This window comes from Leucoraja erinacea, chromosome 21 (genome assembly GCF_028641065.1).
Source record: "Leucoraja erinacea ecotype New England chromosome 21, Leri_hhj_1, whole genome shotgun sequence".
Taxonomy (NCBI): Eukaryota; Metazoa; Chordata; class Chondrichthyes; order Rajiformes; family Rajidae; genus Leucoraja; species Leucoraja erinaceus.
Window position 1 is genome coordinate 15,987,081 of NC_073397.1, and position 24,988 is coordinate 16,012,068.

The following is a 24,988-nucleotide window of genomic DNA, read 5'->3' on the forward strand; positions in this document are numbered from 1 at the left end:
TTGCTTGATTAAAAAAATGTAAAATTGTCCAAGTTGTCGATGCAGAGTACTGCCCTGCCGACTACAGCATTCAGAAGGTTCAGAATAGTACAGTACAGGAGCGGGCCCTTCGGCTCACCTGCCGGCACATGATCCATATCCTTCTGATCCCTGCACGTCCATGTGCCTATCTAAATGTAATGCACGTCCATGTCCCTATGTATCTGCTTCCACCCCCACCCCCACCCCATGTGTTCCAGGACCCCACCACTCGCCTGCACATTAAGACCCCGCACATCTTTATTAAACTTTCCCCCTCTCACCTTATAGCTCTGCCCTCTAGCGTTGGACAGTTCCATCCTGGACAGGCAGCATCTCTGGAGAGAAGAAATGGGTGACATTTCAGGTCCAGACCCTTCTTCAGACTGAAAGTCACGGGAAAGGGACACGAGAGATATAGACGATGATGTAGAGAGATATAGAACAATGAATGAAAGATATGCAAAAAAGTAACGATGATAATGGAAACAGGCCAGTCAGCTGTTTGCTAGGTGAGAACAAGAAGTTGGGGGGAGGAATGGAGAGAGAGGGAATGTAGGGGTTACTTGAAGTTAGAGAAACCCATTTCATATCACTGGGGCGTAAGCTGCCCAAGCTAAATATGAGATGCTGTTTCTCCAATTTGCATTTAGCCTCACTCTGACAATGGAGGAGATCTAGGACATAAAGGGCAGTGTGGGAATGGGAATGAGAATTAGGAGATCAGGTGGGTCCAGATGGGCTGAGCAAAGGTGTTCAGCGAAACGATCGCTCAGTCTATGTTTGGTCTCGCCGATGTATAAGAGTCCACATCTTGAACAACATATACAGTAGATGAGGCTGGAGGAGGTGCAAGTGAACCTGTGCCTAACCTGAAAGGACTGTCATGGGTACACAAAAATACTGGAGAAACTCAGCGTGTGCAGCAGCATCTATGGAGCAAAGGAAATAGGCAACGTTTTGGGCCGAAACCCTTCTTCAGACCAGGACTGTCAGGGTCCCTGAACAGAATCGATAGGGGAGGTATAGGGACAGGTGTTGCATCTCCTGCGGTTGCAGGGCAAAGTACCCGGGGAGGGTGTGGTTTGGATGGGAAGGGATGAGTTAACCAAGTTGCGGAGGGAACGGTCTCTGCGGAAGTCAGAAAGGGGTGGAGATGGGAAGATGCGACTTGAGATGGGATCCCGTTGGAGGTGGCGAAAATGTCGGAGGATTATGTGTTGAATTTGACGGCTGATGGGGTGAAAGGTGATGACTAGGGGGACACTTGTCTCTGTTGCAACTGGTGGCAAGGGGAGCAAGGGTGGAGCTGCGGGGTACCAAGGAGACACGTGTGAGGGCCTCTTTATGCTGGAAGAGGGGAACCTCGGTTCCCTAAAGAATGAGGACACACAAGAAATTGCAGATATTGGTTCAAACTGAAGATAGACACAAAACGCTGGAGCAACTCAGAGGGTCAGACAGCATCTCTGGAGAAAAGGGATTGATGATGTTTCGGGTTGAGATGGGCCGGAAACGTCACCCATTCCTTTTCTCCAGAGATGCTGCTTGACCCGCTGAGTTACTCCAGCTTTTTGTGTCTATTTTCGGTTCTGACTGTCCACCGTATCTGAGATTTATCATTTTATATACTTCAATCAATTCTCCCCTGAAGCTCCAATGTTCCAGAGAAAACAATTTACTGTTCACTTCTGTTAAACTGATTGATCTTAGCTCAGAGGAGCAGCACTGTGGCGCAGCTGGTAGAGCCTCACAGCTCAGACACCCAGGTTCAATGCCGATCGCTGCCTGCGTGGAGTTTGCACATCTTCTTTCTCCCTGGACCTGCTGCATTCCCGATGACTGCACAGTCACAGTCTTGTTGAGGAGCTCAAAGTGTTCGACCCCACGCCCATGAGTTCAGCCATCTTGAACACCCAGGAATGAAAGAGATGACAAAAAGTGGTGAACACTGTCCAGTCCATCATGGTTTCCGACCTCTCCACCTGCAATGGGATCTACAGCATCTTAAAAAGGCAGCCAGCATCATCAAGGACCCACACCACCCTGGCTATGCTTTCATTTCACTCCTGCCATCAAGAAGAAGGTATCAGAGTTTGAAAACTGTAATGTCCAGGTTCAGGAACAGCTTCTTCCCAACAACCATCAGGCTATGGGACAGCGTAGTTGCCACCTTACAGCGCCAGAGACCTGGGTTCGATCCTGACCATGGATACGTCTGTACGGAGTTTGTCCCTTCTCCCTGTGATCGCGTTGTTTTTCTCTGGGTGCACCGGCTTCCTCGCACTCCAAAGACGTAAATGTTTGTAGGCCAATAGGCTTCTGTAAATTGTGTATCGTCCTTAATGTGTACGATAGTACTAGTGCACAGGGTGATCGCTGGTCAGCACAGACTCGGTGGGCCTAAGGGCCTGTTTCCGTGCTGCAAGTCTAAAGTCCATGGAATACTATGAACTCTAACCAAACTCCGATCATACGTTGGTTGCACCAGGGACTTTGTTTTGATTTGCACAATTTTTTTTTTAAATGTATGAAACTTTTTTTTGATTTTAATATTATCTATAGTGTTGTGCTTGAGTGTTGTGCTTGCAATGTCATTGTTCTTCAGTACGTTGGTACATGTGACAATAAAACACTCCTGAGTCTCTTGAACAGTATGCATTTCCCAGTAATCAAAGAGGGAACCAGACAATGGTATCTCGAGATGCTGCCTCCCGCTGAGTTACTTCAGCATTTTGTGTCTACCTCCGATTTAAACCAGCATCTGCAGTTCTTTCTTACACAGACAATGGTATTGTCTGAAGGGCCCCGACCCAAAATGTCACCTATCCATCCGCTCCAGATGCTGCTCTTGACCTGCTGAGGTACTCTAACACTGTGTCTAGCTCAAGATTCCAGTACCTGCAGTCCCTGTATTTTGTGATGTCCTAATAGAGAGGTAGTGAATTCATGGCCTATTATTACAGGGAGCTTACTATGCCCTTCTTCACATTGCGCCCCCCCCCCCCCCTTCATTGTTACCATCTATCACTTTCTCCATAAAAACTTCTCCACACTTGTTTATTCTCACAAGGTCAATGATGTAATCAGAGCTGCTGCAGTTAAAAACATTCAATGGTCACTCAGTATTGCATTCTCAGCCTCACTAAACTGCTAACTTTGCTGAAATTCAGCTTGTCCTTTACTCTGCAGTATAGAGCTGTTATGCAAAGCTGTTAGACGGCTGCCTCGCAGTGCCAGAGGCCCGGATTCAATCCTGACTCCGAGTGCCTTCTCTGTAAGGAGTTTGCATGTTCTCCCCGTGACCAGGTGGGTTTCCTCCGGGTGCTCCAGTTTCCTCCCACCCTTCAAAGAAGTGCGAGTTTGTAGGTTAATTGGCCCTCTAAAAATTGCCCCCTAGTTTGTAGGGAGTGGGTGGAAGAAAGCGAGGTGCAGGTCCACCACAGATTTTCCAGCACCCTTGGCTCCAGAGCCTTGCGGGAATATTCGTTTTGCCGGACCAACGGCAGTCACGGCCTCGGAAGTCGGTTATGGGAACGGATCTGCCGGATCCGGCCGGGCCGGAGTTCCAGAGCCCCGGCCACAGGGGGCAAATTAAACCCGCTGATCGGCCACAGAAGTTCCGATGAGGTCGAGGTCGCCATCTTGCCTGGCCTAGGCACCACATTTCCAGGGGGGACTTCCAGGGGGATATCAAGTGCACTCGTGATTCTGTCCAGAGTAAAGGAGGTGCAGGACCACCAGTTGCCTTAACATCAGTGGTGGACCAGTAACGCAGAACTAATGTGAGCAGGTGATCGACAGTTGGCATTGACCTAGAGCCGGTCTCCATGTTGCATCTCGAAACTCAAACGATCACATTTAGTTTAGTTTAGAGACACAGCGCGGAAACAGGCCTTGTAGCCGCCGAGTCCGCGCCGACCAGCGATCCTCGTACTCAAGCACTATCCCACAAACTAGAGACAACTCACAATCTTTACCGAAGCCAATAAACCGACAAGCCTGTACGTCTTTGGAGTGTGGGAGGAATCTGGAGCACCCAGGGGAAACCCACGCGGTCACAGGGAGAACGTGCAAACACCGTACAGACAGCACCCAGTCAGGATCGAACCAAGGTCTCTGGCAACGCTGCCGCTGAGCCGCCGTGCCGCACGGTGATCTCGTGACTTCGATACGCTGGCAGCAAGTTTATGTGTTTGTTTGCAGCTGTAGGGGAAGATTCACAGGCTCCAACTGGGAACTAGATACCCAGAGCTTACAGGCACTCTGAACAACATTAACTGGAAACCATTTTAATTCAGAATCTTGCAGCTTTTATTTACACTTCTCTTGCAAAGAAACATCCAGTGTACACAAAAAAATATTCAGCTTTTATACAACCTGTCAAATAGCATTAACATATCACAGCATAAAGGAGAGGCTAAGTGCAAAGAAACCATTTAAAATAAAACAGCAATGTTTACAACACAGTTTTGCACAGTAATACTAATGCAGATATAAAATGATTCAGAAACAATGTACAAAAAAAAAAGAAACACAATCAAAAGTGGTTATAATATTTGGTTTTGTTTTCAGGTAGTCTCCATTCATCGCAAACCCTTTCCCCAGTTCAATTTTTTGGACAATTATGGACAGAGCTCATCATATTTTCAGCCACATTTGACCTCTTTTCAAATTGTACAAATGTCATTAAGTAAATTCTTGGCTGGGATAATGAGGAAAATCATTTTTTTTTTTTTTTTTTAAAGTTGCACCTGCATCCCTGATATTCTGAAATGTAACTTTATGAAACCTGACGTCTCTATACCCTGCATCCAATTTGCAGGAGCTTTTAAGCTTTAGAGATTCAGCGCGGAAACTGTACCCTTCACTAAGTGTTCTTCTATTATCAAAATGCTGAGATAGCGACAAATGTGTATGTACAAAAAAAAATGGAGCTGGTGTAATGCCAGAGATTGTGTACCAGGGTACATTATATTGATGCAAATGCCTGTTAATGTAGTACTGCAGATCATTTCACATTGCAAACAGGAGTGTTTATTCAGCTATATTTTTGTACATTGCCTGTCACGTCATAAAGAATAGGAAATATTAATGTAGCCAACAAAGCAAGAACCTTCCTAACCCCCTAACTTGGCAGTTCTCTGTTGGCAGGTTAATAAATTCCACTAAGTTCTCATAAATGATGCAATCAGCCATTTCAAAGGACATCCACAAGGCTAGAAGGTTTCCCCTCCCCATTTTAAATCGGCATGGGACTAGGCTGTTTGAATACGTTTGCCTCTTGTGCAACTTTACAACCTGCCGGAGACTGGGAGGAGGCTTTGACAGCCTTCCAGATGATTAAACTGTAGAGGATATCACCACTATTCCTGAACTGACCTCTTCCCTATGTGCATAATGGTGTCGGGGTTTGGCGTGGAGTAGGCACAAAATGCTGGAGTAACTCATCGGATCAGGCAGCATCTGTGGGGAAAAGGAATAGGTAACGTTTTGGGTTGAGACCCTTCTTCAGACTCAACCAGTCTGAAGAAGGGTCTCGACACGAAACATCATCCGTTCCTTTTCTCCAGAGATGCTGCAAGACTCATTGAGTTACTCCAGCGTTTTGTGTCAATCTTTGGTGTAAACCAGCATCTGCAGTTCCTTCCCACACTGGGGTGGAGTATTCACTGGTGGGACCTTGTGCTGACTGAGCACCTTGCTCTCATGAGGGAATTGAAACATTACTGCACTTTTATGTGCCTCTGCCAGTTTATTTAAACTAGTGTAGCTCATAATAAGAAATGATCGCAGGACCAAAGGAGCTGGAGTGATCCTTCTCAGGGAAGTTGAGCATTCTGGCCACAGTGAGGTTAACATCATTGACTGGCAAGGCTGGTGACAGAGATCAACAACCAGACCTGTAGCCGGGGAAGGGCACCAGGATCTTGGCAGAGCTGGATGAAGAATAGGCTGGGGACAGGCTGCACCAGTCCAACAGGACAGTGAAAATGGGCAAAAATAGACGCTGCAAAGGAGGAGGAAGAAAATACCTTTTCCCCGATAACAAAATAAGCACACGGTTTGACGAAAAGGTAAAAAATGCCAGGATAAGTAGCCCCATCACTGCGAATTATAACGTTGTTTCACAAAATACTGAAATGCATAGAGTGGGCCACGCGTGTTCACGGCACCTAGTGTGACCCACACTCCCTGAGGTGTCGGATAATTGACAGTACATTTTTGGACAGTTATACGTACATCTGGAATATATACAACAGTGGGAAATATATTAGCGAAGTTTCAAGATAGAGCACGGAAACAGGCCCTTCGGCCCACCGAATCCGTGTCGACTAGCGATCCCCATACACTAGCACTATCCTACGTGCCAGGGACAATTTACAGTCTTTACCGAAGCCAATTAACCTCCAAGCCTGCACCGGAGCACCCAGGAAACAAACCCTACGCGTTCACAGGGAGAACGTACAAACTCCGTACATCCGTTATCTTATAGCTTATTATCCGTTTTGAGGTTCTCTTGAATATTTTTGCAAACCAGGACACCTTGGGATCACTGAGCCAGTGGCTATCACCGGCTTGAGTGTTGCAAAGGTGACCATTAACCTTGGACACAGAGGGGGTGGGGTGGGGAAAGGAGTGTGGATAAGAAAGCTGAACGTGAAAGAAGGAACACCTGTTAAAACATTGAACCTTGCAAGCTCCTGGAGAGATGAACTGGTGAGTGGACAAAGGTTGAAAGGGTCTGTCCAAATCAAAGACATGGTATTATTATCAGAGCAGTCTGTTTATACCTGATGTGTTCTGACTGTCAAACGCATTCATTCTTAGGTATGAGATGTCCCCTGGGTCCGACTGACGAGACCCATCTTCCCCTGATCTTAGGACTTCACCAACATCGAGCCACTTAGGGCAGAAGGTAAGGCATGATGGAGGAATTAGACTGTGGTTGATGTTGCAGCATTCCATGTGGGAAGGGGTGACCAGGGAGGGATAGGGCCAACATGTATCACACACTCTCCAGGAAGGCCAGCTTGTGGGATAATGGTGGGAGTGGGGAAAGGATCAGCCAAGATCTTTGTTTGTGAGGAAACTGCCCGTTGGATATTCCCACTCCCACTACTTACAGTTTAGTTTAGAGATGTTGGCCCACCGAGTCTGTGCCGACCAGCGATCCCCGCACACTAGCACCATCATACACACTGGGGACAATTTACCATTTACAGCAGCCAATTGACAGCCGGTTGCAGGAGATGATTGTTTCAGAGAATCTAAACGGGAATCTTGAATCCTTGCATCGAATGTCCCGAATCAGCAGCATAACAACACAAGGCAGTGGCGTGAAGTACCTCGCCACTAACCTAGCATCACGAGCCAGAACTGAATGACTTCCATATTACCTGAGATTGCGCCCGAGTCTGGTCCGAGCCACCTCTAGTACAAATGTCGCCTCACATCCTTTCGAAGAAACAAGGAATTGCAGATGCTGGTTTATACTAATGATAGACACAAGAAACGGTGCTGGAATAACTCAGCAGACCAGGCAGCATCTCTAGAGGAAAAGGATGGGCGACATTTCAGGTCAGGGCCCTTCTTGGGGTAGTTTATTAACCCCCCCCCCTCCACCACACCATCTCTACATTCAGTCTGAAGAAGGGTCCAGACCTGAAACATCACCCATCCATTCTCTCCAGAGATACGCCTGACCCAGCCATGTTACTCCAGCACTTTGTGTCTCTCACATCCTTCTGATCTACTTTAGACAGCAGAGCCTAAAAGGAATAAAAAACATTTGCCCACCATCGAGGAAAGTTCTCCTTAAACTTAAGATATTTTCAGCATAGACGATTTGTAAATTCTCTAAAAGTAAAGCATTCCCATTCTTAATGAAACCAAAATATTCAATTAGGTCCCCTCTCCGAATGGCTTACAGCATATGGCTTACATTACTTAAATGAGTGAACTATTGGATCCAGTAGCACTTGGCATTATAACAATGGTATCTCCTGGCATAATACCTTCCCTCAAGGACTTTTCTATTTTCTCTGGATGGCTCACAACGTCAGTTATCATTCATTTAATCTCACTCCGCAAATCGTTTTGAAACGTTTTAAGGTTTTAATTCTGAGAATGCTGCCTCGGATTAAAATACTAACAGAAACAGAACCACAAATCAAATTATCCTTGCACATCTTGCAGCATAAACTTATGGAGGAGGAGGTCACTGAAGCAAGGATTAGATACAGATATTTGCGACCCAGCCTCAATAAACCACAGGCTAAATATAAAAATGTAAACACCTGCCAAAGATCTAGCTTCAATAAAGATTCCCAAGTTAAAGTCATTCTGTACAAACAACAATATACACTTAACGAGGTGCAGGAATAGTTTGTATTTAGTTTTATGTTTTCAATTATTGGAGAAAAAAGTAAATATATTTTCCCCACCATTTACACCAAAGAGAGAGGACATTCAAAACTCATTCATTTCAGGTTTATGGAAACAAAATAATGCAGATGCTGGCTTAGAGTGACAAAGGCCGACACAAAGTGCTGGAGTAACTCAGCCAGTCAGGCAGCATCTCTGGAGTCGGAAGAAAGATCTCGACCCGAAATGTCACCTATTGCTCTTTTTCCAGAGATGCTGCCTGACCCGCTGAGTTACTCCAGCACTTGGCGTCTATCTTGTAGTCTCAGGTTTGTTTTGTGTGGAAAGCTAAATTTTACCCCAGCAACTACATCTCAAGATCTGTGGGGTTTTTTTTAAACGTGAGATTTGCGCACTATTTTAAAGCTGTGCAAAATGACGTCAGTGGGAAGAAGCTGGTACTTTCCAGTAAGGTCAAACACAAACTCCTCTCCTGCCTCACATAAATAACAGTGGCGCTATTGGAGCCAAAGCAGAAACACTTGCTTGAAACGAACGACAACCTCACAGGGTCAACAACACTACAAACATAAATGTAGTTCAGCGGCTATAATGGGGAGCATGGTTTAGGATGAGAGACAGAGAGGGAGAGCAAGATATCAACCTCCAACAGTGGTCTTAACCCATGCAAATATCTCTCAACAGTTCCTCAAGACATGATTTATCTACAGTGCAGGTGTCTGTGGATTATTTATGCAAACCCCCCCCAACTCTTTTATAACTGGAGAGAATGAGGGGAGGAAGCTTTAAAGCAATCTGCAGAAGAAAAAACTGGATCTGTTCCACGATGTTGCAAGCAGTCAGATCCATTATACCAAAAGTCCCATTTTATGTAGATACAAACACAATTTTTGCTCACCCATAAACCCCGTTGAGCATCCATTCTAAACGACAATACAAGTTTACAAAACATAAATTATTTTGGTATCAAATAACAAATATTAAACTTAAACATGAAAATACGGACCGATACTCCTGACTTTGCTTTCAATTGCCCACATTTTTTGGACAAGTATTTATATTTTCCTTAATTATTAAATTCCATTTGAATGTCACCAGTGAGAACCTGCAATTTTCAACGGTTACTTTGCAATCCTCGAGCATGTTTATTTTACTAACGTCCCTGACACAAGAACTAGAATCACAGATTGAAATCTCCTGTGGATTCCGAGACCGATCTTGTTTTTATGAACATTTTCAATAATCCATCTGCTGGCAATCAGGAGTCAATGCTTATCATCCGTTTCCTCAAACCCTCCAAAGAGACTGATGAGGGGAGGAACCAAACGGAAATATTTAGCCAGTGCTTTGTAGCTATTAAACAGCCAGCGTAAATTATGGACAATAAATATCGTCTTTAAGTTGAGGACAACTTGTCAATAAACCACAAAGAGCTCATTGGGAAAGGAGACACGTTCTGGATGAGGCTCAGAACTTGATAAGGATGCTCACAACTTTTTAAATAGTGGGGAATCCCAACAGGATTCAGTCAAATATGAAACAAGCCCAAATCAATAGAATAAAAATAATGTAATCACACACACACTGATACACGCACACACACACTGATACACGCGCACACACACACTGATACACGCGCACACACACTGTTACACGCGCACACACGCACACTGATGCACACACACGCTGACACACACGCACAGATGCACACACACACTCATACACGCACACACACATGACACACACACACACTGATACACGCACACACTGATACACGCACACACTGATACACACACACACGATACACACACTGATACACGCACACACTGATACACGCACACACTGATGCACACACACACTGATACACACACACACTGATGCACGCACACACTGATGCACGCACACACACACACACTGATACACACACACTGATACACGCACACTGATACACGCACACTGATACACGCACACACTGATGCGCACACACACTGATACACGCACACACACATTGATAGACACGCACACACATTGATAGACGCGCACACACACACACACATTGATCCATGCACACACACACACTCTCTACTTATCATAAACCCCAGATTAAGATTTTACAAAGGGGTTTATAGAGGAAACTAATTGCTCTCCAACAAAAATGAATGGGAATATCCAGCTCCTCAAACAAACAAGGCAGTATGCTGGAGATACAAGGAACTGCAGATGCTGGAATCTTGCGTAGAACACAAATTGCTGGAGTAGCTCAGCGGGTCAGGCAGCATCTCTGGAGGACAGGGAGAGGTGCCCCTTCTCCAGACTCACTATAGTGGGGGAGAGAACATTGGGGAGGGGGGAAAAAAAGAGGTATCCACCTATCACTTGGCAGGCTTTGCCCTTCCCCACCTCTCTCTTCCAGCATTCTCACCCCTTCTACAATCAGTCTGAAGAAGGGTCCCAACCTGAAACATCGCCTGTCCATGTTCTCCAGAGATGCTGCCCGACACGATGTGTTACTCCAGCACTTTGGGTCTTTTTTTGCAAATCAAAACCCGCAGTTCCTGGTAACTATGTCTCCCTCTATAGACCAAGACGGAGAAAGGAATTGAAGATCCGAGGTCGATAAGGGAACTAAGTGATATCACGGCTAGGTGGGAGAGAAACTATGAGGCACAGATTATCAGGACGGTAATGAATGTCCAGACCCAAAACGCTGCCTGTCCACAGTGTCCGGAGATGCTGCTTGACCCGCAGAGTCACTCCTACACTTTGTGTTCAAGGCAGTATGCTGAGTGCCTGAAACATCCTCGACTTTAGTAGTAGTGGTTCTACCTTTCCGTCCAGTGAAAGCAGTGTGAACAAGTTATTGAATATTTTTATCCGGGATCCTCGACTACAAGCATTTCTTTTACACTTGACAATCAAACTTCACTTCTTAAAATAAAGACAGAACTTCCCAGTTAAAAGTGTTTTTCTTTCAAAAACAAAACAGAAAACCGGTCATGTTTGCACAGCCTCTCTCTTGCCCCTCATGTCTGCTGGTCGTGAATCAGAATGGGGGGTCTCCCTGTGTGTACATTGACCACCTTGCCCATTACCCCTCCTCAATGTACAATGTTGTTCCACCTTGGTCCTTGTGAAGACTGAAGAACCACTGTTACATCCCGCTGGAGCACACTGCCGTGTGCATTGCAATACAAAATCCAAACTTCTGACGTGGCTTTCTCCAGAACAAGGCACCTTTGAATTCTGATCTGTGGAGAAATAAACTATCTTGCACGTGGAGTGAAATCTCTTTGAGTTGGCAGTTCTAGATAATAAATTCCATATCCACAGTGGCTCTTCAGTCCCAGACTCTCCCCAGATTCAAGCCTGCATCATTGTGAGAGAAATGGAACCAAAAGTCAACAGCGCTAAGGCACGGGTCTCCCAGGTACCAAAATGGAGGCAATATCTTTGCTTGCAATGAATGTCTGCCTATTGATGAAGAGGGAAGTCATTTTAAAGGGAGAAGAACTAAGGAGCAAACACACGCACACGTTGAAGGGGACCGCCAGAGTAAACAGGCGTGTGTGTGTGTATGTGTGTGCGCGCGTGCATATATGTTGTCATGAGTCCCATTGGGCTTCTCACAGGTCACCCTTGATGAAGCTGGTGTCCAGGTGCACAATCAACAGGCGAATGAAAGACATCTCCTTGCGCGTGTTCTCAAAGATGATGCGCGGGTCGTCTGACTGACAGCGCAAGCAGTTGGGAGCCATCACCATGGCCAGGTTGTTGACGTCCATCTTGGTTTTGCTCACGTTGATGGGCTGTGCAAAAATCTGACGAGAGAAACGTGCGTGTGTTAAAGCTTTTTGTGACGGGGCGCGGCAACTCTTTGCACGCTCCTGCCGGAGAGATATCTGCTCTCATCCAAAACAAGCACGGCACGGTAACGCCGCGGCAGAGTTGCTGCTTTACCTCACTACGGGTGCTGGCTGTGCGGAGTTTGCATGTTCCCCACGTGGCCCTGTGGGTTTTCTCCGGGTGCCAATTAGAAGCCTTTGGAATGCAAGATCAAACTGAAGCACCCGGAGAAAACCCACGCTGTCACGGGGGAAACGTACAAACTCGTTAGACAGCATCTGTAGTCAGGATTGAGCCCGGGTCTCTGGCGCTGTAAGGCAGCAACTCTACCCCTGTATGATCCAAAGTGTTCTCCCTTTCCCCACCTTTGTGGATTAATGCAACATGCCCGGGCTCTGGGAGGCTCTGCACACACACACACACACTATTATTGTTTACAGTGTACTATGTTTACATATTCTGCTGTGCTGCTGCAAGGAAGAATGCCATCATTTTATCTGAGACACATGACAATAAAAAGACTCTCGACTTGACTCACCTGTAAAAAGTGGATGAGGTAACCGAGGACCAGGCGGTTGATGTCGGGCAGAGAAGCGACCACAGCAACAGCAGCCTCTGGGTTCTCATAGTTGTTCACACACTGTGGGTAGTACTTCTGTGGGATCAGGGGCTCTTCCAGCTCACGGTACCACAGCTTGAGCAACGAGGCTGGAGACACGAGCAACAAAAAAACCACAGACGATGAATAAAAGGTGCCATCTAATCGTAGAATACAAATTACAATGGAATATTTTGGGGGAAAAAAACATTTACTGCTAAATAATGGGTTTGTAGGTTAACTGGCCTCTGTAAATTGCCCCTTGTGTGATGAGTAAGTGGGATAACTAGCGTGAACAGGTAATCAATGGCCTGCATGGACGTGGTGGGCTGAAGGGTCTGTTTCCTTGCTGTATCTTTCAATCAGTGGCACTGCGGTAGAGTTGCCGCCTTACAACGCCAGAGACCCGGATTTGTTGCCGGCTACGGGTGTGGTCGGTACGAGTATGTACGTTCTATCCGTGACCACGTGGGTTTTCTCCGGGTGCTCCGGTTTCCTCCCACACTCCAAAGACATGCAGGTTTGTCGGTTAATTGGCTTCAGTGAAATTGTAAATTGGCCCTAGTGTGTAGGATTGTGCTGGAGTACAGGGTGGGTGCTAGTCGGCGGAGACTTGGTGGGCCCAATCCGCATCTGACTCCGTGTCCTGCATCTCAAAAGACTAAAGAAGAACATTTTTTGCTAAACATCACACAATCTTTACATGACTGTGAACCTCTTCATGTATCATTTTTCTTTGACTGGATAGCATGCAGACAAAAGCTTTTCACTGTATCATGGTACATGTGACAATAATAAACTAAACTGAATTGCAATGACAAATCAAGGGTCGATTTCCAACTTCCTCTTCAAACTTAAAAGTAATTTGTTCACAGTTGGTGAGGCTGGTATTAACTCATTTACCAGTAAACCTACCGATCATTCTTAAGTAGAACAAAGTCAACCACCTGGTTCGATATATGGACACAAGGCAAGAATGCAGGGGACTTCTATAATCGTGTGTTTTAATCATCGCAAAGGGCTTCTGTCCCCAATGAACAAATTGCTAGATCTTGCCGAATACATTTACACCTCATGTCGTGTTCTGAAGAACAACCAATCTTTTGAGTGGCTGTCAAAAAAAAAACATTAAACAATTTTCGAATGTAGCGAGCAAATCGCTGCAGGCTGAGTGTGGAAAGCAAATGCGAGAAAATGTTGGAGATAATTAACAACTTTAGCCATTTTGAGAGTGAGGCGTACAGGGTTACATCAAGTCTAACGGGAGGTCATTGATGAAGATCAGGAACCTTACAATTCTCTCTTTAACCACACCATGTGTACAATGATGCATCATCTTTGCCCACCACAAGAGGGCCCTGGTGCATCGTAAATGTGTGTGTGTGTGTGTGTGTGTGTGTGTGTGTGTGTGTGTGTGTGTGTGTGTGTGTGTGTGTGTGTGTGTGTGTGTGTGTGTGTGTGTGTGTGTGTGTGTGTGTGTGTGTGTGTGTGTGTGTGTGTGTGTGTGTGTGTGTGTGTGGTGTGTGTGTGCGTGCAATTTAAGTCATGGCATTGTGAGAAACATGGGGACAGGCGCAGGTCTGAGACTGTTCCAAATTATGGCCACACAAAAGACAGCAGATGCTGGAGTTTTGAGCAAAGAACAAACTGCCGAAGAGACTCAGCATCGGTGGAAGGAAATACAAATGAGGTTTTGGGTCGAGACCTTTCTTCAGCATGTTCCACACTAGGTGGCAAGTGTGTCTGTAACAAAGCCCTTACCTGGTATGTGGGGATCAGCAAGATTGTCGGGGATTCTCCACTGATCAACCTGTAGTTTGAGTGCATTTACTTCATCGATATCTCCAGGCACTCTGTGAACAAAAAGACACACCACGTGCTATAATAATGTTCTCACATAGATTAGACAGGTTCTGGAGACAGAATTAAAAGAAAAAGCAATTAAGGCCAAAAGCAATCACATGCCAAATATTTATACACATTACCGAGCCTATTATCAACTCAGGGACTGGTTCAATATCAACAAGAGGCTTATCTGATGTTTTAACAACAGCCTGCATTTAGAAAGCACCTTCAACGATGCAAAACACTGTAGGATTGCAAGCCAAGTCACTTGGTGGGAAGTATGATCCAACAGGTTTGACCCTGAACTTCAGGGAGAGGTGAGAGGGCAGGCAACTACAGGCGTGGTCAAAGGAAAAAATGATGCAAAAGTTCAGGGAGAGAAACCTACAGCTAAGTCTTGGCACCAGAGGCATGGTGCCAGAGGGTATATTTGGAAGATGCATTGGAAGAAGAAGAGGAATGGCATAAACGAGGTAGGAGACAGTGAGGTTCAAACTAACAAGTCCCAGAAGGCAGGAAAGACTTTGCTGATGTACAGATCAGGTACGACTCAATTGGCTAAGTAGTCTGTTGGCCTTCACTGTATCAACCTCTCACCCCCATCCCTCACACCCTGGGTTCGATCCTGACAACGGGCGCTGTCTGTGCAGAGTTTGTATTAACGCACAAAAAAGACTGCTCAAAAACTCTGCAACACCGTTCCCAGCCCTGAGTTTACGTACGCTGAATGTTATTCGGGATTTGAAGTCATTTGCTAGGCTTCCTGTCCCAGGTCACTAAGAGCTAAAATTAGACGTCCTAGTTGGAAATTTCATAGCAGCTCAAGCAGGAAGTTTGAGAGGGCAGGCCGTCCTTTTCCCAACCAAAACAACAGGCGAGACTGCCCGGCGACCCTGCATCATGTACAGTAGCACAACAGTGGAGTGACCAGCTGCAGAGTTACCATTTCCAACCTCGTCTCCGTTGACGTGACTGGGCGTTGGGTGGGGAGCAGAGAAGATGTGTTAATGAGCTGAAGACACAAGACTGGAGATGCTGGAATTTTGAGCAACTTTGGGATTTTGGGCGGCACAGTGGTGCAGCAGTAGAGTTGCTGCCTTGCAGCACCAGAGACCCAGGATCGATCTTGACCTCGGGTGCTGAATGAACGGAGTTTATACGTTCTCTCTGTGACCGCGTGGGTTTTCTCCGGGTACTCTGGATTCCTCCCACACTGCAAAGATGTACAGGTTTGTAGGTGAAAGTGTCCCCAGTGTGTCGGATAGAACTAGTTTACGGGGTGATTGCTGCTCGGCACAACATGAATGGATAGATCAGCCATGATTGAATGGAGGAGTAGACTTGATGGGCCGAATGGCCTAATTCTGCTCATATAAATGATGAACTAATGAAAATGCCACCTATCCATGTTCTCCAGAGATGCTGACTCACCCGTTGAGTTACTCCAGTACTTTGTGTCCTTTTGTGTAAACCAGCATCTGTAGTTCCTTGCTTCTACTGAATAAATTGGTGGTCATTTCCACTTAGACCCTCCCAAGGGGAGTGATTTTTTTTAACCACAACACATCCAAGGAGAAGACCTATCGCTGGGCGTCATGGCCGCAGACTTGGAACGCGGCCAGAGGCCTTTATCGAGGAACCGCGGTCTCAACGCCTCCTGGACGACCGCGGAGAAGCCCGGGTCGGGGCCTCGCAGCTGGCCAGAGCGGCCAATGGGACCCGCAGCTGGGGCCCGGGTCGGGGCCGTGGAGGATTCAGGAGACGACTCGGCAGTGTTGTGGAGAGGTCGTTGCAGCGGCCGATGACGGCGCAGACCGATAACGAACGAGACAGACACGTGAATACGTGGGGGACCATCGTGACGGAGGGGGAACTGGGAGGGGGGGGGGGGGGGGGGGGGGGGGGGGATTTGTAACTTTGTAAGCGCCCTTCATCGGCAACTATTGCATACCATGGCAAGGTATGCAAACAAAGAATTCCACTGTGACAATAACGTTTTCATTCATTCATTCATACCCAAGCACGGCCTTACCTGAAGATGCCTTCAACCTGCGCGCCGCCCAGTCCCAGCACTTTGTTGGACAGATGAGTTTGAACCCAGGGCAGCTTTTTCTCTGGATAACGCTCGCGTTGTCTTTCCATGATCTCTTCCAGGGAGCTGCCAAACATGGACGGCGTGACGATGGCGTTCTTTGCGTGATGGATTTCCTCAATGGTTGGCTTCCTCAGACCCTGTTGGTGGGGAACAAAGTATTTCAGTCCCGCTCACACACAACTACACCGTTATGTGGCAACAGATAAGTCGGCAGAGGCGGCACCACTGGCTTCAATTCACACGAGACGGTTGTGATTCGCCTCTCTGTATGCACGATCCAATTCAATCCACACTCTTAACTTGCTCATTCACGGGGCATATATTGCCTATTCATGTTCACACTTTTGATTCATTGGGAAAAGTAGCGAATGATGTCACGTGGACGGCACAGTGGAGCAGAGGTAGAGTTGCTGCCTCACAGCGCCAGACACCCGGGTACTATCCTAACCTCGGGTGCTTTCTGTATGGAGTTTGTACGTTCTCCCTGTGGGTTTCCTCCGGGTGCTCCACGTTCCAAAGACGTACAGGGTTTGTGGGTTAATTGGCTTCTGTAAGTTGTCCCTAGTGTGTAGGATAGAACTAGTGTGGCCGACCTCCTACATTCCTTCCTCTGGCTTCACAAATCGCATCTCTTCAATCTGTTCGTAACGCACATGACGTAACAATTCGCACCTACTCCAATCTCTGGCCTTCGTTTCCGCCATCTGCCTATCAACAGACCCCCTCTCGCTTGTGTCTACCGATGACCCACAACACTTTGTCCTGCCCCTCCTCTCTCCCAGCTTCCTTCCTCCACCACCCCACTTGCAATCAGTCTGAAGAAGGGCCCCGACCTGAAACGTCACCTATCCACCTTCTCCGGAGATGCTGCCTGGCCCTCTGTGTTACTCCAGCACTTTGTATCCTTTTGATGGTAAAATCAACTTATGCAAGGCAACAGGCATTAAGAAACATATGTCCATTTGGAGGATGAACACACACAATTTGTACCTTCTTTCCTCCGGTCACTGCAACCTTCTGAAGCTTGCGATAACAATATTTTGCATACGTGCTGATAAGTAGATCTAAAGAAAAGTGAAGCAATAAACAACAACCAATTAGCATGCATGTTTTTAGCAATGCAGTAAACCTTGTGCAGATCAGGGAGTCGTTTAGAATGGAAACAGGCCCTTCTGCCCGAGAGCCGGTGCCAATTTTAAAGGAGATATTGTTTTCACCTAAATAGTGCTTGAGACCTGGAACACTAGGCCGAGGGGGAGGTGGATGTAGAGACTCTCGCAACATTTAAGAATGACTTGGATGCGCACGCAAAATGCTGGAGAATAGAAGGGTACAGGGCAAGGAATGGAATGTGGCCAGCACAGACACAGTGGGCTGAAGGGCCTGTTTCTTGCTGAATAACTTTGACCTCTTGCAAGACATGAAGGAGAAGGTAATATATGATGAAAGCTCTCACATAAGTCCCAGCTACCAATTTCTGCTCGACAAGACAGGAGAAAAAAACAGGGCAATGTTAAGCACTTGCTCTCCCACCTCTTTTTGTAGCCAACACTAAAGAGAAGATTTGAAAAAAATATAATGAATGTGTATCAACGACACAGCATTCTTGCAACAGCACGGTGGTTCAGCAGTACCCAAGTTCAAACCTGACTATGGCGCTGTCTGTATGGAGTTTGTACCTTCACCATGTGACCTCGTGGGTTTCCTCCCACACTCCAGACACACAGGTTTGTACGTTAATTGGCTTCAGTAAATGTGTAAGATGTCCCTAGTGTGTAGGATAGTGTTAGTGTACGGGGTGATCGATGGTTGGTGCGAACTTGGTGGGCCGAAGGGCCTGTTCCCACACTGTATCTCTAATGTCTAAAGTCTAGTCAGGCTTGTTAATGCCATGCAACCAATTTTACTATGGGTTTGACAGTTCGTTTATACATCATGTTTAAAAGCACTTTCTAAGATTAAGAATGAAGTTTTCCTGTTGGTTAACAATGCATCCAATAACAATTTAAAAGTATCCCACTGAGACTCTGCACTCGAAATACACACATTTCAATACACACTGAGATGGTCGAAAATATAAAACTATTGTCCCCAGTCCTAATTGGACCAGATGACAAAATAAATCAAACATTATAGAGCATGGTGGTGCAGGAAACAGAGCTGCTGCCCCACAACTCCAACAGAGTTGGTTCAATCCAATAATAAAAACATGCAGAACAACATAAGACATAGGAGCAGAATTAGGCCATTCAGCCCATCTAGTCTACTCCACAATTCAATCATGGCTGATCAAAGGTGGAAGAAACAATGTTCGTAAGATCGTAAGTGCTCGGAGCAGAATTATGCCATTTGGCCCATCAAGTCTACTCCGCCATTCAATCATGGCTGATCTATCTCTCCCTCCTAACCCCATTCTCCTGCCTTCTCCCCATTACCTCTAACACCCGTTCTAATCAAGAATCTATCTATCTCTGCCTTAAATATATCCACTGACTTGGCCTCCACAGCCTTCTGTGGCAAAGAGTTCCACAGATTCACCATCCTCTGACTATAAAGAAATTCCTCCTCATCTTCTTCCTAAAAGGACGTCCTTTAATTCTGAAGCTATGACTTCTAGTCCCAGACTCTCCCACGAGTGGAAACATCCCCGCCACATCCATTCTATCCAAGCCTTTCATTATTCTGTACGTTTCAATGAGGTTGAGGGAGGAAAGTCACAGCATAGGGCTGTGCTGGAAGGAGGCTCGAACAGCGACAGTGCTGATAAGAGGCAAGTGTGTCGAGTTGATATAGCGTCCATTCGGCCCATCGAGTATGCTCCACCATTCAACCACAGCTGATCTATTTTTCCCTCTCAACCTCATTCTCCTGCCTTCTCCCTGTAACCTTTGACGCTCTAACTAATCAAGATCCATCTCTGTTTTAAAAATACCCAATGAATTGGCCCCCATGGTCATCTGTACCAACGTATTCCACAGATTCACCAGCCGGGCCGGTCAGGTTCATTGGTTCCAGAGTGTATAGATGAGAGGTGGAATCTAGGGGGAAGTTGATGGATATGCAGGCAAGATAAAATGGGTTCGGGTGGGATTCATGTTAGTATGGGTGCTTGATGGTCAGCACAGACTCAGTGGGCGAAGGGCCTGTTTCCACACTCTCTCTCTACCTGGCTACATTACCATTGCTTCAATCTTATATTGAATTATTTAGATACGGTTAGATTGCAGTCATGCAAGAACGTAGAACAGTGCAGCACAGGAACAGGCCCTTCGGCCCACAGTGTCCGTGTTGAACCTGGTGTCAAGTAGCACTAAAATCCTCTGCCTGCATATGATCCATATTCCGCCATTCCCTACATATTCACGTGCCCATCTAAAAGCCTCTCCAATGTCCTTACTGGATGTGCATCTACCATCAGCAGTACGTTCCAGGTCCCCACCACCCTATACCCTCCCTCTGAAGGATAAATCTGCCCTGTGTGATTATTTAAGCTTTGCCCCTCTTACCTTACAGCTATGCCTTCTAGTCTTTGACATTTCCACCCTGGAAATAAAGTCTCTGACTGCGGTAAATGAACCAGGGAGGTACAACATGCTTTTCCAATGATGTCCACATCCTGTGAATGAATAAAAGAGTAGCAGCGAATCAAACCCACTCAGAACTTACCTTCTTCCTCCTCGATATTCTGTTTCCTCTTCTTCCTTGACTTTGAGAACTTCTTATTTTTCATTTCCATTAGTTCATTGATACGTTGGGTTACTGGAATTTAACAACAAAGGACGACATTATAGTGATGTGTAGGCAGGAACTGCAGATGCTGGTTTATACCAAAGATAGATACACAGTGCTGGAGTAACTCAGCGGGTCAGGCAGCGTCTATGGAGAAAAGGGATGGGTGACAGAGAATGGAAGAGAGTCTGAAGAAGGGTTCTGACCCCAATCTTCATCCATCCTTCTTCTCCAGAGATGCTGCTTGACCTGCTGAGTAACTCCAGCACTTTGTGTCTATCGGTGGATAAACAATTGTCAACCTATTGCATTGAATGAGGCAAAGGAGGATAGAAAGAGTTCATGATCAACAGGGTTAATAAAAAAAATATTTGTTCATGGAATCTGGGCATTGATGTCATTGAGCTGGTACGGGTGTGGAGAAGATTCACAAGGGTGTTACCAGGACTAGAATGCTTGTGTTATATGGTGACAGGTAGGCCAGGGAGGTGACATTATTGAGGTATTAATGTCGTGAGGGCCATAGATAAGGTGAATGGTCACAGTCTTTCCCCCCCAGGGGGTGGGGGTCTAAAACTAGAGGATTTCAGGTGAGAGTGGAAAGATTTATTGGGTAGCTGAGATGCACCACTTTCCACACAGAGAGTAGTGCGTTAATGGAACAAGCTGGCAGAGAGGGTACAATTACAACATTTAAAAGACATTTGGACAAGTACGTGGATCGGAAGTTTCGAGAGATAAGGGCCAAATGCAGGTAAGTGGGATCAGCTCTAATGGAGATCTCGGTCCAAGTTAGGCTGAAAAACTTGTTTCCAGGTTTAGGTTTAGTATTGTAATAACAATGAAACACATTACTATTGTCATGTGTAGGGTGAAAAACGTTGTTTAGCGTACTATCCAATATACTATATGTAATACACTTCAAGTGCAATATATAGAGCAAGGGGAAAAGACACAGAGTGCAGAATATAGTTCTCAGTATTGTAGCGCATCAGTTCCAGAGACAAAGTCCAACGTCGGCAATGAGGTAGCGGTCAATCGGCTAGTACCCTGGCACATCTACAAAACAATACAATCACGCCAGTCTGAAGAAGGGTCTCGACACCAGAGATGCTGCCTGTCTCGCTGAGTTACTCCAGCTTCTTGTGTCTATCTTCACAATCAAGACAAACACTAGTACAGTAGGTAGAGTGAAGGAGAGAGTTACAGAGTGCAGGATATAGTTCTCAGCATTGTCGCATATCAGCTCCATAAGCAAAGTCCAAGCCTGCAAAGGGGTCGAGGTGAATCGGACAGTACCCTAACTTACGTGGTATAACTCTATCTCTGTCACTGTTTAAAGCAGGGGTGGGGAACCTGCAGCCTTAAGGCCATTAAGTGCGGCCTTTTGAATGAATCCAAATTTTGTAGAACAACACTTTTTATTATTATGAATATGTTTTTGTTCTTCCTTTATTATTGTAATTTTAATCTTAAAATGAACGTACTTAAAATACCAAAGAGTAAAAGAAGATTCAACAAAATAATCCTCCCCGACTGACGGCCACAATTAAAACATTAGTAAGTCATGAGGGCTATTTTAACAAAATAATGTACATTTTGAAATATATCTAATTGAAGTTTCTTGGATGTGGCCTTATTAGATTACTGCTAACTTAATGTGGCATTCGAGCATGAAAAGGTTCCCCACCCCTGGTTTAAAGCATTCTACATTCCCCTAGAATGCAGATTGCTGGGTCACCTTGGAGAAAGATTCAGTCAACTACATTATAGTGGATCTGAAATCATGCTTAGACCAAACCAGATAAAAGGATGACAAATCATCATCCCTGAAGGATTTAATAGATAGGTTTTTTTAAAGCAATGCTAGAGTTTTAGGCCTCGTATTGCACAGGTCACCTTATTATAAGCTGGAAAGAGTGCAGAGAATATTTACAAGGATGTTGCCTGGATTCGAGGACCTGAGCTATCGGGAGAGTTTGGGCAGTTTTGTTTTAGTTCAGTTCATTGTCACGTGTACCGAGTTACAGTGAAAAGCTTTTGTTGCGTGCTAATCAGTCGGCAGAAAGATAATGCATGCAGGCTAGGACCTTATTCCTTGGAGCGCAAGAGGATCAAGGAGTGATCTTATAGAGATATATAAAAACATGAGGGGAATAGAGAGGGTTGAATACCCAGTCTTTTGTCCAAAGTAGGGGAATCAAAAAAACAGAGGTCATAGGTTTCAAGTGAGAGGAGAAAGATTTAACAGAAACCTGAGGGGCAACATTTTCACTCAGGAGATGGTGGGCAAATGAAAAGAGCTGCCAAAGGAGTTAGTTGAGGCAGGTACTATAACAACATTTAGAATACACTTGGACAGGTACATGGAGAGGAAAGGGTTAGAGGGATATGGAACATAAGGTTTTAGGAACCAGGACAGGTGGATGGAGTTACAATGTAGATCAACCATGAATAAACAATGATAGAACAACTTCAAATGGAGGAATATTTACACATGGATAGAGCGGATGTGGAGAGAATGTTTCCACTAGTGCGGGAGACTAGGACCAGAGGGCACAGCCGCAGGATAAAACGATGTTCCTTTAGAAAGGAGATGAGGAATTTCTTTAGTCAGATTGGTGAGTATGTGGAATTCATTGCCACAGATGGCTGTGGATGCCAAGTCAATGGACATTTTTAAGGCAGAGATTGACAGGTTCTTGATTAGTACGGGTGTCAGGGGTTATGGGGAGAAGGCAGGAGAATGGGGTTGAGAGGGGAAGATAGATCAGCCATAATTGAATGTGGGAGTAGACTAGGTGGGCATTTTACAGAGGGACAATTCATCTCAGACCCGCACATCTTTGGGATGTGGGGGGGAAACCGCACCCACATGCAAATCCTACACAGATTGCACCCAAGGTGAGGATCAAATCCGGGTTGCGGTCTCTGGCGTGGTGAGGCAGTGGCTGTACCGGATGCACCACCGTGCTGCCCTAAATTCAAGTAATCATCTTTAAAAAAAAAAATGAAGATTGCATGCTCACATACTTTTCACATCATTAGCAATGTCGGTGTGTCGATAGATGTAGCCCTCCAGGTAAGATTGAAATTTGGGTGACGGGGAGAAGAAGGCTAAACAGATGGCCATGAGTTCCCAGCCACTGGCCAGACTTTGGTAGCAGAGATTGTCCGTGGTCTGTCTGCACAGCTGGATGTAAAGTTCATCTCGGACGCCCTGCATTGTCCAGCACTTGGTGACTATCATGAGGGCAATGGGAACCCTCTCCATGCGCGTCTGCCTGTCCCCCATGTACATCTGCACCATCTTGAAGAGCTCGCAGGCGTCTTTCTTGATGACCCGGTCGCTGGTGACCAACATGGGCTTCTTGATGGACCCTCCGACCCAGGAGAGCATGTTGGCAATGGACAGCCTGCGTCGGAAGATACCCCGGGTGTGCATGTTCAGGTGCTTGGCCGCCCAGTCTTCCATGCTCTTCGCTGCAAGGGGTTTACGTAAAGTAGTGTAAGGAAAATGATAGCCCACGCTGCAAGTCTGGCCACCTGAGTTAAGTTTAACGTTGCTGCCTGCATTCTGGATCTGGAAGTGAGAGCAAAATAATATATTCATTAACTGGTTATGTCTGTATCATGGAACACATAAATGCTTGCATTAATATTAGCAGGGCTGATATTAACCCTGCTATTAGCCGGCCAAGTCTTGACTATTCCGTACATTTAAACTGTAGACTTTACTTTAGAGATACAGCGCAGACCCGTTGGCCAACGAGTCCACACCAACCAGTGATCAGCCGGTACACCAGCACTATCCTACACACAAGGAACAATTTGACACTTTACACATTTAGTTTGACTTTTAGTTTAGTTTAGTTTTTAGTTTAAAGATGCAGCAAGGAAACGGACACTTCGACCCAACGAGTCTGCATCAATCAACCACACTTGTACACTAGTTCTATCCTACAGACTCGGGACAATTTACAGAAGCCAATTGCCCTACTTACTTGCACGTCTTTGGAGTGTGGGAGGAAGCCGCAGCAACCAGAGAAAACCCACGCGGTCACAGGGAGAACGTACAAACTCCGTACAGACAGCACCTGTAGTCAGGATCGATCCTGGCACTGTGAATCAGCGACTACCGCTGCACCACTGTGTTGCTCAACAATACGAACAATACACACACAATGTGGGAACAATGGAGGCTATTCAGCCCCTGCTCCGTCAAGTATGCTGTTCAACTCTGTACCTCAATCCCCTCACCTGATAAAATGTACATTGTAGGCTCCCACACAATGCAATTATATTCATTACCAGATAATCATCGTTCAGGGCTGTTGGTTGAGCGATTAATATTGAGTTAGAGGCTGAATTGACCACGCATCCTGTACTCAATACAGTTAAGATAGCTAAAGCATTTTCTCTCTTTCCCTCTCTGTGCTTGATATGTACAAGATTCTGAGTGGATGGATAAG

The 24,988-nt window shown here is 45.9% G+C and overlaps 1 protein-coding gene across 1 annotated transcript in view; it reads right to left on the bottom strand.

The window, feature by feature from the left end:
• Nucleotides 1-11,510: 11,510 nt before the first annotated feature.
• LOC129707288 (rho GTPase-activating protein 39-like) overlaps nucleotides 11,511-24,988 on the bottom strand; it is a 123,432-nt gene continuing 109,954 nt past the window's right edge. The window contains exons 4-10 of the mRNA XM_055652226.1: nucleotides 23,550-24,099; nucleotides 20,454-20,546; nucleotides 17,778-17,851; nucleotides 16,725-16,924; nucleotides 14,609-14,700; nucleotides 12,788-12,957; nucleotides 11,511-12,224 (exon numbers count right to left, since the gene is read on the bottom strand). Coding sequence (XP_055508201.1) covers nucleotides 12,030-12,224; nucleotides 12,788-12,957; nucleotides 14,609-14,700; nucleotides 16,725-16,924; nucleotides 17,778-17,851; nucleotides 20,454-20,546; nucleotides 23,550-24,099 — 1,374 coding nt within the window. The 3' untranslated portion in view covers nucleotides 11,511-12,029. The remainder of the gene's footprint in view (nucleotides 12,225-12,787; nucleotides 12,958-14,608; nucleotides 14,701-16,724; nucleotides 16,925-17,777; nucleotides 17,852-20,453; nucleotides 20,547-23,549; nucleotides 24,100-24,988) is intronic.